Raw genomic sequence first — 17567 nt, forward strand, 5'->3', positions numbered from 1 at the left:
TTTTTAAAAACATTGAACGATAGAGAGAGAGAGAGAGAGCGAGAGCGAGTGAGAGAGCGAGCAGCGATATAATGGGGGAGAAAATGCGCTGTGTGTTTTTTTGGAGGGAATGAACTCAGTCCGAGAGATTGTGTTGAGAACTTCCAAGATGAGAGTTGGCATCATTGAATAGCGGACACACACATCGTGTTGTTTAAATTTGAATATGGTTACACACATAAACACACTCCACACCCTAGAGATGTCTAATGTGTGTGTGTGTGTGTGTGTGTGTGTGTGTGTGTGTGTGTGTGTGTGTGTGTGTGTGTGTGTGTGTGTGTGTGTGTGTGTGTGTGTGTGTGTGTGTGTGTATTAACAAGTCCAGGGAGGGCGCAGCTCATCACTGTGAAGACAGCGCCATGGAAACCACAGGGCAACTTAATTAATATGTAGAATGTATCGATCGCGTCGCCACAGGGAAATTAAAAGCCATCTTCAGTGTCCGTGTTTTAAGGGTGTGTGTGTGTGTGGGTGTGTGTGTGTGTGTGTGTGTGTGTGTGTGTGTGTGTGTGTGGGGGGGGGGGGGGGGGGGGGGGGGGTGCATGAGAGCTGTGAATAAGGCCGGTCAAATACCCTGACCCGGTTAGTCATAGACCTACGGGCCTATCAACACGACGAAGAAATGCTATTGGTTCTCAGCCAAATTATGATGTTATCACTGACGATGGTGGGAGGATTCGCAGACGATGGGGTTGGATTTTTGTTTATTTTTGTTTAACACTTGGGTGAATCGACGTTCGGTCCTTTATCAAAGTTGAATCTCCGATTGTTGTCTCCGAGACATAACATTCACATTTACGTTCAGGGCATTTAGCAGATGCTTTTATCCAAAGCGACTTACAATCAGTACATTTGGCAGAAGAAAGAGAAACAACAATATGTCGCTGTCTGTACAGTAAGGATGTTCATAGAAACAAGCTCTAACAATCTCTAGGTTACCCCATTCCCCGTACACAGCAAAGATTGCTTGGATAAAACGCTACACAATGCTAAGTACTATTAATTTAAGCGCAAGGACGTACAAAAATATTGTCTTTCATTGTTTTTTTTTCTTTTATGGTTTCGTTGTCTTTTAAATTGTTATCGCTGTCCAGTCATCTAGTGGAGGCCGTCTCGTTTCCTGTTCTGGATCATCCGAAGTTTAAGTACGGTGACGGTGACACGAACGGAAAGCGATTAAATCGCACAAATAAAACGATAAAAACATTGTGTGACAAGATCGTCCTGATGCTGACACCCTCCGGCACAAACCCCCTACCGACCTAGCTCCTCTCTCTTTCCCTCTCTCTCTCTCTCTCTTCCTCCCCCCCCCCCCCTCTCTCCTCATCCCGCGTCCTTCATTCTCCCCACGAACAGAAAGTGGAGCTAGGAGAAAACTAAAGAGGGTGAACCTTTGGCCAAGCTCTGGGAGAAGCACAATTCCCTTCGAGAGATCGAGAGATCGGTGAAGGAGGAATTCACTGTGATCAGAGCGATGGGAGGGGAAATAAATAAAGAACTGGCATGAACGTGCAGTTGAACAAAATACCGGTTTTGACTAAAAAAGGACAAAGGCCTTTTTAAAACCTTGAATGATAGAGACAAAGAGGGAGAGAGTGAGAGTGAGAGAGTGAAAGTGAGAGCGTGAGAGAGAGAGAGCGAGAAAGAGAGAATGGGAGAGAGAGAGAGAGAGAGCGGCGATTTAATGGGGAGAAAAGGCGTTTTTTTTGTGTGTTGTTCTTGTTCGGGATGAAGGAGGGAATTAACTCAGTCCGATAGTGTGTGAGTGTGTTAAAGACTTCGAAAAAGAGTTGGCCCCGTCGAATGAGGGCCACCCACTGTGGGGGCCAAAGTTTACTTCCTATATTAATAAAAATATTTAACGGCAAAGGATTTGTTTGTTCGTGAATCTTCCTGGTCGTCTTTCGAAATGTCCTCTTACACTGGACAGGACAGAAACACGTGTTGTGTTATTCAGGGAAAGCTTTGAAAAGGTCTTTCTCACAAACCAGGGGTGAGAATCAGGAAGGTATTACCTTCCAGAAGCTGGAAGGTAATATGATTAACGAGTATTACACACAAACTACAACTAAGGAAAGATAATAGTATGCCAATGCTCTCCACTGCCTAGTTGGTTCTGGTACATTGATAATTGATAACGTGTCAATTATAGTACGGTTTGTATACATGCGCCTCAGTACACAATATTGGCAAATAAGCAAATGTTTTCTGATCAACCAACATAATTTCAAATGTGATTATGTGCTCAAGCAAGTGTTGTTGATTTCCCAAGGTAGAGGAGTCTTTAACAAACAACTACAGTCTGAAGATGTGACCTTCTTGCTTATTTGAACAAAATGGAAGTATATCCACTTAAAGATATTTAAATTCAACTCCAGCGCAACCCTGATTGATAAAGAGGTATCTGTTAAGATAACCCTGAGCCCATTTGCCATTTGCAGAGGAGGAGGAGGAGGAGGAGGAGGAGAGAATGAGGAAAAGGAGAAAGATGAAGAGGAAGATAACGAGGAACATGGAGTTTCCTCTGTGGCATTCGGATGCTAACTGCGTTGCTCGCAGTGGCGCCGGTGAGACTGGAGGCCTTGCCTAATACGGCGTGGGCACTTTGCCGCGGCATCCAAGGACATTATTTCCGTCTCTGAGTGTTGGTTAGCAGCATCCAAGACTGGGGATATAATGGTGTCTTGTAAAGGGTGTGTGTGTGTGTGTGACGCAAATGTAATGAACCTTTGAGGAGTGGATTGCACAGCGGCAGTGAATAGGAAAGGTAGCGGAGTGGGACCCACAGCAAACAGCCCAGAACCGGATCCTGGAGTTTCCTGAGCCATACGAGTCGGACTCAGCGTTTGGACTGCAAACTGAGAAAGTTACAGTGTTCGATTCCCGACGTCCACAGCTTTGTCACACCTTCTGCTGTATGAGATGTTGGTAAATGGACTGCATTTATATAGCACTTTTCTAACCAGTGGCCACACAAAGCGCTTTACAATATCGCCTTACATTCAACCCATTCATCCACACATTCACACACTGACGGCGGTGAGGAGTGAGGAGTCAGGGTTAGAAGTGCCTTGCTCACGGACATCTCGACACTCCGCTAGGAGGAGCCGGGGATCGAACTAGCAAACTTTCGGTTACCAGACAACCCGCTCTACCTCCTGAGCCACATGACGAATCTGATTAAATATTTAAACAGGCCTTTCTTTTGAATCAATATCATTCATCATCGTATCCCCAGCATATAGACAAGCAACAAAACGAAAAACCAAGATAACAAAATTAAAAGTACTAATACGGAAAAAATGTAATTCCTTAAGAGCTTCCAGAGAGAGACATGGGAACACAGAGGTGATTGAGCAAACTCAAGTTCAATCACTAAAGGGCTTTCCCTTGCGGTCAGACCGTGTGATATTGGGGGTACGGTCTCACAAGTGCCTTCGGGGCCCATTTCCACTTTCGTCCCCCACAGCCATCTGTGGCCGGTCAAGCGTTCAGAAGGAATAACTATAGATTCTAGGGGCCATTGTTCTTTACGGCCGCTCAAAGCTAACCGTATGACCCTTTAAAAACTTTTACATTTATATTCCAACTGTATTCATTCCCCCTTTGCCCTCAAATTAGCCAGACAATGGCCACTTCTTACCTTCTTCCTGCTTGAATCCTCTTCCTCAGCGAGCCTCATTATCGTCAGCAAGTTTAATCTCCCCCAAATACACCAACTGCTTTTTTTCACGTGAAGCGGGCAGTGTAATTTCACGCGGACAGAACATGGAATTCAGCCATTATCTCCGGACGAGAGATATTAAACCATTGATAATACAATATCCAAACGTATATATCACCTCGTATTTAATGCGCAATTATGGTGGAGCTCAAAAGTAAATTACACGAGGACAAACATAAGCACTACATGACAAACTGGAGGACGTTCTCAGAAGGAAAAGAAGCTAGCCGCTAACGGCACTTCATAATAGCAATCGCTTGCGGCTAACATTATTTGCTAATAGCTTATAGTAACTAGAAGCAGTTTCTAATAGCGGTCGATAGCAGCAGTTTCTAATATAAGTAGCTTGCGTCAGTTGCTAATACAAATCTCTAGCAGCAGTTGCTTATAGATTGCCCTAGCAGAAGTTGCTAACACAATTCCCTGGCAGCAGTTGCTAATGCAAATCGCTAGCAGCATTTGCTAGTACAAAGCACTATGTCCTATTGCCAATACAAGTTGCTGGAATAATGACTTAGAACAGTCGCTACTGGCAGATTCTAATAGCATCCTCTAGCAGCATTGTCTCATGCCAGTCGTTAGCACAGGTAGCCTGACAGTAAGAGGGTTGCTAGTCGAACCCTGGCTAAAGTCACCCTGAGTTGAAAGAGAAATTACATGCAGCGTTGGAATCGACATGTTGGTTACTCGCTCGCACCTGCGCTATTACTGCAGCGGGGGCTTAACACGACATCACTTCCCTCCGACCCCTATCATCCATCAGACCACCTCCCTCTACCGTCTGTAGGTGCAACATGTTGTCCTCGCCGCGCGGGGAAACGTTTCCCGTCACGTTATTACCGGTCAGAACACGAGCCCCGGCTGAGATCCGTCGAATCGATTAACCACTGATTGATCGCCACCAAGCGAGCGAATCGAAAAATGGACCCGTCGTGTCTAACCACCCCACCCCCCCACAACAAACACACCTATTGATGGTTTACCGCCATTGACAAGGAGCGTGTGTGTGTGTGTGTGTGTGTGTGTGTGTGTGTGTGTGTGTGTGTGTGTGTGTGTGTGTGTGTTATTTGTCCAACAGCTAGCGGCAAGGAAGGGAGTGAGGAAGGCAGGGGGGACAGCGGGATAGAGCGTTTTATTTCCAATATCATGGGTCTGATCGATCGCCCCAGCTATGCACAGCAATGGTGTGTGTGTGTGTATCCTTGTGTGTGTGTGTGTGTGTGTGTGTGTGTGTGTGTGTGTGTGTGTGTGTGTGTGTGTGAGAGAGAGAGAGTGAGTGCGTGAGCGAGAGTGAGAGAGAAACAGAGCGAGTGAGTGAGTGAGTGAGTGAGTGAGTGAGTGAGAGAGAGAAGGGGGAGAGAGCAAGGCAAATGGAAAGAGACAGAGACAGAGAGAACAGAGAGAGAGAGAGAGAGGAGGGAGAGGGGGGAGAGAGGGCGGTAGAGGGGGGAGAGAGAGAGAGAGAGAGAGACAGGGACAAGGGAGGGGGGAGAAGAGAGGGTCAGAGAGAGAGGGAGAAGGGGGAGAGAGAAGGGTCTAGAGATAGAGAGCAAGAGGGAAAGAGCGAAAAAGTGGGAGAGATGTACAGAAAAAGAAGGATAATATTGCTTTTATTGTACATGGTCAAAAACATGTTCATAAACACACAGACTAAATAGATACAGGCGGTTGACGACAGGCAAAGAAAACCGCAATCCACTTAACGCAGTACGGTTAACAGCGTGTGTTTAACTGTGAGCCTACGCCGCGACAACACAGGCCAACATATCTGTTGGTTTAAACGAGGAGAAGCGAGTGGCCAGAGTTCCTCGATGACAGCTTTCTGCCATATTTAACGTCCTTTAAAATCAATTACAAAGTCAAGTGGCCCCCTCACGTAATTGAATTTTTTTTGCACAGAGTGCTGACATACCTCGTTAGGGAGTGGCTGTCTCGTCCAATTAAGGGCGGCCTTATAATTGGCCGACGCACCAGTAGACACATTAATACTGGGGGGATGGCTGTCGTCCCCTCGCTGACATATGAGTGTTGGCATGCGGCCCCCCTGAGTTTGGAGGGGGGTGGACCGGGGAGTAGAATCGATGTCAAAATGTCCCGGTTGCTTCCTGCACAACAGGATTGATATACTGTAGGTTGATATAAAATAATTATAAAAAATGGCATGTGTGTCTGCGTCTGTGAGCCTACTTCTATCAATGTGGCCCGAGCTGGTGTGTGTTATGTGTGTGCGCGTGCCTTTGTGTGTGTATCCCTGTGTACGTGTGTGTATCCATGTGTGTGTGTGTGTGTGTGTGTGTGTTATATACAAACACAAGTGGAGGGGTTGATTACATGAGCTGGTGGAGGTCCGACGACGTGAAATCTGTCCTCACTGTGCGGTTAAATCGCCGTCCCCAGAGAGCACTCGATAGGACATTAAGATGGTTAATGTCACCCCGGGGGGGAGAGTACGGCTCACCTCAACATTTATTTACCTTACATATGCATGAGAGTAGGGGAGAGAGAGAGAGAGAGAGAGAGAGAGAGAGAGAGAGAGAGAGAGAGAGAGAGAGAGAGAGAGAGAGAGAGAGAGAGAGAGAGAGAGAGAGAGAGAGAGAGAGAGAGAGAGCACGAGAAAGAGCGAGCAAGAGGGAGAGAGTGAGCGAGCGAGCGAGAAAGCGAGAGAGAGAGCGCGAGAGTGCGAGAAAGCGAGCGAGCGAGCAGACGATGACAACGTAAGGGCGGCATTTGTCTGGGCGGAGGAATGGCGGCGGCTGGGATATGGGGAACGGGGTGGAGGGGCGTGGGGGAGAGACTAAATTTGTCTCAATCAATGTCTGGGATATGGAGGCCCACTCTGGAGCTGTCAGCCCCCGGAGGAGGAGGAGGAGGGGAGCGGCGGTTCATATTCCCCTCCGAGCCGTACTGACAAATGGTTTGGCTGTGCAAATATATATAAATACATATAGAGCGTCTCTCTGTGACAATAAGGGTCTCTGTCTATAAGGGTGTCTCTCTCTATCTATAAGGGTCTCTCTCTCTCTCACACTCTCTCTCCCTCTTTCTCTCTCTCTGTCTATAAGGGTCTCTATCTCTCTCTCTCTGTCTATAAGGGTCTCTTTCTCTCTCTCTGTCTATAAGGGTCTCTGTCTCTCTCTCTCTGTCTATAAGGGTCTCTTTCTCTCTCAGACTCTCTCTCTGTGTCTATAAGGGTCTCTATCTCTCTCTCTCTGTCTATAAGGGTCTCTTTCTCTCTCTCTGTCTATAAGGGTCTCTGTCTCTCTCTCTCTGTCTATAAGGGTCTCTTTCTCTCTCTCTGTCTATAAGGGTCTCTATCTCTCTCTCTCTGTCTATAAGGGTCTCTATCTCTCTCTCTCTGTCTATAAGGGTCTCTTTCTCTCTCTCTCTGTCTATAAGGGTCTCTATCTCTCTCTCTCTGTCTATAAGGGTCTCTCTCTCTCTCACACTCTCTCCCTCTTTCTCTCTGTGTCTATAAGGGTCTCTCTCCCTCTTTCTCTCTCTCTGTGTCTGTAAGGGTCTCTCTCCCTCTTTCTCTCTCTCTCTGTCTATAAGGGTCTCTATCTCTCTCTGTCTATAAGGGTCTCTTTCTCTCTCTCTCTGTCTATAAGGGTCTCTCTCTCTCTCACACTCTCTCTCTGTCTATAAGGGTCTCTCTCTCCTCCCTCTCTCTTTCTACCTTTCTCCTCCCTCTCCCTCCCACTTTAATATCAAGAGTTAAAGATCCCATGGCATGAAAATTTCACTTTCTGAGGCTTTCTCACATTAATACGAGTTCCCCTAGCCTACCTATGCTCCTCCAGTAGCTAGAAATTGTGTTGGGTGTAAAACGAGCACTAGGCATTCTGCTTTCTGCTGTGTGTGTGTGTGTGTGTGTGTGTGTGTGTGTGTGTGTGTGTGTGTGTGTGTGTGTGTGTGTGTGTGTGTGTGTGTGTGTGTGTGTGTGTGTGTGTGTGTGTGTGTGTGTGTGTGTGTGTGTGTGATTACACACACTGTAACGCAAGTGTTGTACACATCTTTGTTATTTGGATAACCGTTCTGCTGTTGGTGTTATGGCGCATAACACGTCGGTTCTCTGACGTCTCTGGTATTTCCACAACGAGACTCGTAGTGGGGGTTATCTCAGCCATGGTGGAGAAGGAATTGGGGGAAAGGAACTTTGGCTTTGACTCCCTGAAGTACACGAACCACGACATGGAGGAGAAAGGGATTGTTGCCAGCGATAGTCTCCCGCTTGAGCCCTGCCTCCCCGCTGCCGAGGGACCACCGCCTCGGCACTGCCCGCTGCAGGAGGCGGTGGTTCCTCGGCAGCGGGAAGAGGGGCTCAAGCAGGAAACGATCACGGGCAACAATCCCTTTCTCCTCCATGCCGTGGTTCAGTCTACTTCAGATTGATGTGGACGTGGAAGAACCAGAGACGTCGGAGAACCCGACGCAGTCGTTTGAGATTCATTATATCGTCTGGAGGTGCACAGATTTTGGCCATGATAAAATATGTATTATATGATATAGATATCTATGTATAATATGATATTATTTAGATATAGAGCTCCAGGACTCCTGTGTGTTCTAGAACATTACAGGAAACGGCCAAAGGCTGTGCGCGCCTTGCCATTGCGATACATCCACTGTAAACAGAGCGCATGGTACTGTGGCCGCAAGCTGCTCAGGGCCACACCCCCAGCCTCCTCCTTGACCCGCCTCTCTCCTTCTCATTTGCATTAAAGCTACAGACACCGAAACAGTGCGTTTGGGGAAAGCTCAATGTGCCACTGACTCGTAGTTGCTGTAACTCCGCACCAATTTCAGGAACGTCTTCAAATACGGTGTTAGGGGCCCACTAATATCTATATTAAAGCATCCATAAAGTAGCATGCCATGGGACCTTTAAAAAGTCTGGGGAAAATCAATCGGAGTAAAGTCCTACATTTTTCTGTGGAGGTTTGCTGACCACAAACGGCAGCGTGTTCCTAAATCAATCAGGACTCTCTAGGAAGCGTTTACTCACGAGAGGCGACGCGTTCAACACTACAAACCACAGCATAAATGCATGATTGAACCGTTTGCCCGAACGTTGTGACGAACGCAACCTTCACACCCAACCACCAAGCGCATCCGCAGACGGACGGACGGACAAACGCGGGTTCATGCCTGAGCAGCTGTGGGACTGCTGACCAATAAGACGAGCTCCTGCACAGCGCAGACGCAGCATCGCTCTGAGAATGATTTGTATTTTAATCGAATCATCCCGGGATGATGACCGTGTGTGTGCGCATGCGACGTGGCGCAGTGTATTTCCGAGTTGGTTTGTTTATTCATTTGCACGATTAAGTTTCTGTCTTTTTTAGCGCCACCCCTATATAGCTCCACCCCCAACATAACCCCGCCACCAACATAGCTCCACCAACAACATAGCTCTGCCCAATTTCGCCAGCTGACCATGACAGTGCATGTCGTGTTGACAGCATTTATTTTATTTTCTAGTGTTTCAGATCACTTACGATCGCAACTATAAGTCCAACGGTTTAGCCTAGCCAGTCTAGTGGATATTGTGCGACAGACCGAACAGCTGTAGTGTTTCTGGGTTGACACAAGGGCAGGGCTTCAATGTTTAGTAGGAGACAAGGTTGGCTATCATAATAATGACAGCGACATTAACCTTTTATATTAAGCTACATAATTATAATAAGCAACAAATAATGAGGAACCAAGCATTTGGCGATGTGTGTCCGACATAACACGGACAATTTGTTTTTTATTAGAGCCGATCGCACCGATGACATTAACCTTTTTAATTATAGAATTATATGAACAAACTAATAATAAATCAAGTGCGCCACCACCCTGTACATTTGTGATGTGTGTCTGACGCAACAACACACAAAAAGAGCTATTTCTATACAAATTGTAACATTGAGAGACATGTTCATTACCATGTCAAGTGAGAACTTGTACATCTCAATTTTTTAACCCAAATTCCAAATTGTTTTGAATAGATCTGTGGTAGCGGGCATTTTGCTTTTCGTTCGTGTTCCAAGGTGACTGACACCTGGATGGTTTAATGTTGGGTTGAATTTGTGTTTGACATGCGTGTTGTAACAGTATTACAACTGCTTCCTTTTTGATTCAGGTAAAAATTTTGTCGAAAGGGAGAGAGAGAAACACACAGAAAATAGAGAAAAAGGGATTAACACAGAAAGGGAGACAGAGAGAGAGCGCGCGCGAGAGAGAGAGAGGGATAGAGAGAGAGGGATAGAGAGAGAGAGAGAGGGACAGAGAGAGAGAGAGAGAGAAAGAGAGAGAGAGAGAGGGATAGAGAGAGAGGGATAGAGAGAGAGGGATAGAGAGAGAGAGAGAGAGAGAGAGAGAGAGAGGGAGAGAGAGAGAGAGAGAAGGGATAGAGAGAGAGAGAGGCAAGAGAGAGAGAGAGGCAAGAGAGAGAGAGAGGAAAAGGAAAAAGAGAGAAAGAAAGAAAGAAAGAAAGAAAGAAAGAAAGAAAGAAAGAAAGAAAGAAAGAAAGAAAGAAAGAGAAATGCAGGCACAGAGGCTGAGAGAGACAGAGCGAGAACAAGAGAGAGGGACCTGTGTATTATGTAAAAATATGAAAAGATAAAAGCCCCCGCACCATTACCAATGGGTACCGTTTCAAACCCACGCCGACACACCGCGTGGCGACGGCAGCTTCCCCGGGCCGGAGACAATCGGCGCCGTCGCCGTGGCGAGCTCAGAGGTGAGCCGCTCCTTTATCAACGGCCACATGGTTTAAATCCTCGCCCAGGGCCGTGAGTGGACCCTCCTACCAGGTACCCCGCCGGGATAACTCCACACACACACACACACACACACACACACACACACACACACACACGGTTTGTGTGTGTGTGTCCACGTGTTTATGTGGACACATACACACGTGGACACAAGCACACAAACAAACACATGGAAGGCCACACACAAGTGGACACACACACACACATGTGGACACACACACACACACACACACATGTGGACACACACACACACACAAACGTGGACACACACACACACACAAACGTGGACACACACACACACACACACACACACACACACACACACACACACACAAACACAGAAAATAACCAGCGAATGAATCAATGAATGAAATAAATACACGAGCGGCAGGGTAAAGTCCCTCGATACGGCCGCAGGATATTTTAAAACACCCGGGTTTAAAAGGCACGAGCGAGAGCGGAGACTGGAACACTGGAAGCGGGAAATAAAAGACAAGGAATTAATTCCTTAGTGTTTTTTGGGGGTGGGCGGATAGATAGCTGGACCGATAGATAGCTAGATAGGTGGTCCGGCAGACCTTTGGACGGGTTACCCTTGGGGGACGCAGCATCACTGCAGCAGAACCAGGCGTCCCTGTTTCTGTTTCCCGTGATTACTTGGCGGTGAAACAAACGGGACCTTTGGTGTTTTTGTGTCGAACTGACCTTGGCGTTTTTCCCAATTTACTCTCTTTAATGCTAGCAAATGTCCAGATACACGGAAAAGGAGATTTGGGTCTAATTAGAGATGTTACAAATGTAACATTTGATATTTATGTCATACTTGACTAAAATAAAGCTAAGAAATGTTAAGCTTATAAAACGTAACTCATATATAAAATGCTATGAAACTTTTCCAACTTTTAAACTTTCACACGCTAACTTTCACAAGCTAACTTTTAAACTAACTTTTTCTATTACAGCTGTCATGTTTCTCTGAAATAATAATTGTACCTACTAGCGTCTAGAGGGTATAAACACCATCCGGCCACAGCTTCATCAACCCCACGATTTCTCCTCACTAAATCAATTCAGCCCAAAAAAAAAGAGCTGAGAAAATCCAATTTTTAAGTGATGGCTGGAGCGAAAAACTTAACCCGCAACATACTGGGAGACAGACATGATGTATTATCACCCTGACAGTTTCCGTCCTGACATACCAGCGGCGAAATCATGACGAACGACACCACACAACACCTCCATTATATCCTCTTTCCCTCCAATACCACAGTCACGTCGACTTGAACATTCACGGAGAACAACAATTCACACGTCGTGTCTTCAAAGAACCTCGTCCCCACAAAGATATAAACTCAAATAAACATGTGTGTCCCTGAAAAGGAAAAAGTCCTCACAAGTACAGCAATTCATCCCAAACAACCAGACGAAATGCAAAAAAAGACACACACCCCGAAAACACACACATACACAAACACACAGCATCATTAGGCAAAACCACACAAATCATGAATTTAAATGAGGCGAGCGTGCCAACATATCCCCCAGACACTTTTCTGCTTTTAAAAAGCTTGAGTGTGACTGCGGTTTTCAGTATTCACAATGTATAACACCCATAAATCACCTAATTTAATAATCCCCTCTGAGCCTCTTCGCTAGGCTTTGTTAGCCCGGCGATTGTTAACCGTATGTTTCCGTTGCTTGATTCGCACGACGCCCGAAAGAGTTGCACTTGAATTATTGTTGTTTGGATGTCGTTATCGCGTGAGCATGGAGGAGTAGCAGCGGTAGACTTACCTGAACCCCTTTTTGAGACCACCTTGAGGCAACGCACAAGAACAGCGTACAGGAGGATGAGAGGAAGGCTGGGGGCTTTCATCTTTTAACAGTCCTACACGGCAAAGGAAAGAGAAACAGATAAAGAGTCAGTATCCAGGATGCGCAGTATGGTACACGCTGAAACAGTAAATGGAAAAACACCAGAAGAAAACAGTTGGGAGGAAGTGGATGGTTAAAATGTGTGGGGGACACGTAAAAACAACAACAGCAGCAGCAGGGGTGTCGACAAACAATTTTTGGCTGTACAAGTTATCTTGTCGTTAGTCCTGTACATAATTCAAGAGGGCCAAACAAGTTATTGCAACCGTTCTGAATTTAAAACTAACACTATCACTCTCCATGGTTCACTCGCCACCGATTTGAAACAATCAGGAAGAAGCACTTGTGGTGTAACATTTCATTTTCCTTTCCAGAGACAGCCCTACCTGTGTTATTGTATGTTGGTAAGAATCAGTTTAGTCTTAAAAGAAAAAAAAAAAAAAATTTTGTCTTTTGCATGTTCAAGAAACGTGTAAAAGTTATTAATGAATGGTGGTGAACCGACTTAGCTAAACAAGTTGGGTAGCACACCACAGGGTTTTGATTAAAACCACTAATTCTCTATTATCACCGCAGCAATGGCCGCCTGGGGCGGTTGGACTTTAAGGGAAGCATTAGTGTCTCTCGACAAAAAGATACCTCACATCCATTCCCCAAAGTCGTGTCACGAATCCCAAATGACGTTGAGAATTAAACAGGTGCCCAACTTTTTTGTTTTTTTTGAGGATGGCGAACAAAAAGTGGCAGTTGGCCAAAGATGCCATACCCCTTGTTCCTGTAGTCAAAGGGGGCTATTATTACAATGGCTCCCTCGTGACCGTGCTACCCTGCCAGTACAAGCTCCAAACAATCCACCTCCCACCACCACCAACGCCACACAACACAACACAAAAACACCCAGTAAAAGGCTTATCTTTTTAATTAGCTCTCAGTGCGGCGACCACAGCTGCAACATTAGCACAAAACGCTCCCCGCTCCCTTCCTCCGAGCCGCCCATCCCCACCCCACACACGCGGAGACAAAAAAAAGGCCAACAAATTCGAGATGTACTTAAATGGTTTGTTTCGGTTCCCCCTCCCCTCGCCGCTTCCAGAGAGATTTCCCGCCCCAAGAATGCCGAGCGTCAGAGCCTATGGTGTAAAAAATGTGTGTGACAATCTATAGATGTGACCACTGTAAACACAAGGTAGAACGAGATATGCTTGTTCAAAGTTAGCATTTTTGGACTATTGCTATAGCGCCAACTTTGGGCCAATCTGTGTAATATTTACTTTCTGTTGATCCTGCATTAGGGCAGGATAGTGGCTAAAGGGTATGGCTAACCGACATCTCTGTAAGACGCTTATGAATAAAAGCCCTACTAAACGACTATACCGTTATAGTATTAATGGCATGATGTGAATAACAATGTAAAGAAAATACACTCCTCAAACCCAGGGTGGGTTGGAGCGGTACAAAAAGCAACATGGCCCCGAAAGCCTCGGCACGATTTATTTTCTTTGTCCTCGCTCCTGATCTACAAGCTTTGTCCAACATTTTTCAAACTTTGCGGTTGTTGCCAGCGTTCCTACGCAGTAGCGGAATGTTCATAATTCCTCACTGCAAGTGGAAGTTTTTAAATATATAAAGTGACACGTTTTCAATATTTAAAACCCTTAGAATCAAAGCCTAAAAGCCTTATCTTGTAGCATCGTAACTTCCCTCTACCCTCTCGCTCTCCTCTGTTGCTGTTCGACTAAAGGCTGAGTTATGGTTCCACGTCGATGCAACGCAAGGGGGTATACGGACCCATTACGCCTTGCGTCCACGGCAAGGGCCTGACGTGCGCCTCCAAGAAATGTTTACCTTGGGTCGAGGCGACGCAGCAGCAAGGGCTGTGATTGGTCCACTAATTGGTTCACTAAAACCCGACACAGAACCAAAAACAGGGTCACGACTGCGTGGAAGTGGAACCATAACTGAGCCTTAAGACATTTAAGGGGCATTTAAGGCATTCGGTCACCATTTCCTTTTTTAACTTTTCATAGTTCTCTTTGTGTGTTGAAGGGGCACACTCTGCCGGGACTAGGATGTGATTCATAACCTAATTCATAACCAAACCCAATTTATTTCACAGACACATTTACTTTTATTAAGCCTTAGAAAAAACGGTACATTGAGTATATCCGAGCAGATTTTTAAATTCGTTTTTTGCCGATATTCATGTTAAGTGCAGCTAAACCCGCATGAAAAATGACTTTACAACTCATATTGTATATATTATTATCCCTCAACTTTAAGAACATTTGTAAAGACTTTTTTAAATCCGTTTGTCCTGACGTCTCCAGACATTCTCTTTTTTGGCAGTTACACTTCTCTGGCGGAAAAAGCCCCAAACTGGGCTGAAGGACAATGAAATCCACTGAAACGTGAAAGTCCTTCATACCTATAATACACTGAACAGTAATAATCTCCCCACAGAGGAACCCAACGGACTGGTCACAAGGGAGAGAGCAAACCGGTCGAAAAATAAGACTGAATAGTGTAGTTCATCCCCCAAATCCACATATTTCTGACCCAACATCTGCACTGCAGCATTGTACAAAACAAAGCCTCCCTCCTGCCTCCTTACCCCCCCCCCCCCAAAAAAAAACTGCTGTCAGCTGCCCTTCAGTCTCATATTATTTTCCGCACACACACTGACACACAGACACTTCCACACACACACACGTGCACCATCACACAGCATATCCTCTCCGTCTTGCATCCAACTGAAATTCAATTACTTTCCAGGCAGGTTAAGCAAGAGAAATAGGCCACTCGCAAAAACACCCCCAGCGGCTAAGAGTTAGCTCTGAAGAATGCTCCTGCCTGCCTCTCTCGCTGTCTCTCACACACACACACACACACACACACACACACACACACACACACAGTATTTGGCAATCACAAATAGAGGTCTTCCACAGCTGCCTCACGTAGCCAGATTGATATGGAGATGGTCTCTCTCCTATTGGTACCTTATCATTAGGGCTGTGCTGCCCTACGTCACTAACTGATGTTCAGTCACCCATGTCTACGCCTGCTGGCTGGCTTCAGTTCGGCTAACGTGGCGATCGGATTCGGGGGGGGAAGGTTAACGCGATTGGTTATCTACGTTCTTCTGACAAATGTACTTATTGTAAGTTGCCTTGATAGAAGCGTCTGCTAAATGCCCGAGGAGTAAATGGTTATCAGTGAAAAGCGGTGGTGACGCGTTTGAAAACGAAACACTTCACACTGCCGTGGTCACTCTGTGGGGACAAAATGGCCGACAACCGATAAATCCAAGTTTCAAACCCAAGCGATTTATTTAGGTTATTTACACACTTATTGTATGTTTTATTAAATATAGTACTTAGTTGTGTAGCGTCTTATCCTAGCTATCTTTGTTGTATATGGGGAATGGGTTAACCTAGCGATTGTTAGTTGTTGGCCCTTGTTTCTATGAACACCCTGACTGTACCGACATATTGTTGTTTCTCTTTCTGCTGACAAGAAAGAGACTTTTTTTTTTGTTGTCATTGTCAGTTTGAATAAAAGTGTCAGCTAAATGCCATGTAAAAGTTAATGTAGGTAACCACGACAACCGCCAGTGCCATTTGAGATTGCACCAATAGCTTGATAATAAAGTTAATAATATTGACAATGCTGATGCCGTCGGTCGATTTCAACACTTCTTCAGTTTAAAAAAAAACTGTTATGGCACCGTTCGCTAACTATGATTTCTTCGGAAATATCGGCGGTTAAATAAACATCACCGGGCTCCCATTGGCTGAAGCGAATCCAATCGGCTGCAGGGTGAAGGTGGCTGACGACGCCCCCTCTACAAACACCGCACCGTCCGTTCCACACCTAATGAGCTGGTGGTGAGCGGCTGACACCGGCGTGTACGGCTCAAACACGTGAAACAGTCGATACAGCAGCTCTGCGCGTTTCTGGGCAAAAAAGGTTATTAAAGGTGAGGTTTAGATGTAAGTGGCGCCTAGAGGAATGGGTTCGGTAGAAATCGAATAAATATATTCCTACGTATGTTTTTGATTGGTGTATAATCCCATTCAAATAAGATTGTATAGGCTGTATTTCTGTTACCGTAAAATTATCCCTTTAACAAATAAAAAGGGTCCTCTTCCACGGAGGCCGCCATGTTGGACGACCAAGCCTCTACAGAAGCCCAGAAGGGAAAAACGGGTCTAGCGAGGACGTATTTTTACATTTTCAACCATAATAGCTTTCATACTTGTAAACCATGATCTATTTACCTGATCACTTGACAGTTGGCTCTTTAACACACTCAGTTAAACCAAGTACAAATCAAAAAAGTGGTTTATTCGAGTAGGATAGATGGGAGAGATACCACCCTCTTCACCCTCACTCGGTTTCTCTGCCGAGCTGGGAGTCAAGTCGACTGTGTTTGCCTAGATGTTGATCAGCCTGAGCCTCAAAGGGATCCTCAAGGTCCACAGTATAGCGTAGCCCACTCGCCCTCTGCCCTGTAAGGGCCTGAGGGAAAACCCCCTCAGATACACCAAGGAGTGAAGAATAGGAGAGAGAGAGCGAGAGAGAAGAGAACGAGAGAGAAGAGAGCGAGCGAGAGAGAAGAGAACGAGAGAGCGAGAGCGAGAGAGAGAACCAGATAAAGGTAGAGAGAGAAAGCGAGAGCGACCCCGCTTAACGTCAGGGGTTTTGCAGTACGCCTTAACAGATACCGGGAAGGCAAAGACAAGACACTACTGAAAAAATGATGCATTTAATCTAGTATTGATCTTTGCAAGTTCCCAAAGTCCAATTGTGTGCTAACATGCTCTGCATTTCCAATGGACCTCAATTGGTTTCAATGCATCCCTTGAATCGCATTCCCCAGCTGGCAAGAACAAATCGGTCCATCTCCTTTAAAATAAATGTGGTGCAACGCACAAACTAGAAAAATGTGCGTTGTTTTCTATCACATTCGTCATATTTGATCATATTTATTTGGTATTTACCATTGCCTTTTTCTTTTAATCTATGGCAGACATTGGCATCATGTGGCCCACAAGTTATACAGCAAATAACTTTTCCTGATGCGAGTAGTTAAATATCCGAAGAAAACATCAAAAGGGCTTTTATTGTGAAGGTGGCTGGTGCATGCGTGAGCGCGTGCT

At 45.7% G+C, this 17567-nt stretch overlaps 1 protein-coding gene across 1 annotated transcript in view; it reads right to left on the reverse strand.

Annotated features, from left to right (window-relative positions):
- Nucleotides 1–12406, reverse strand: part of LOC307075050 (interleukin-1 receptor accessory protein-like 1-B) — a gene marked incomplete at both ends in the record, with an annotated part of 202021 nt that extends 189615 nt beyond the window's left edge. Inside the window, 1 exon segment of the mRNA XM_079735557.1 lies at nt 12325–12406. Within this exon segment, the coding sequence (XP_079591683.1) occupies nt 12325–12406 (82 nt within the window).
- Between the last annotated feature and the right edge of the window lie 5161 nt (nt 12407–17567).

Source organism: Pollachius pollachius (assembly GCF_949987615.1).
Source record: "Pollachius pollachius genome assembly, chromosome: 4".
Lineage (NCBI taxonomy): Eukaryota > Metazoa > Chordata > Actinopteri > Gadiformes > Gadidae > Pollachius > Pollachius pollachius.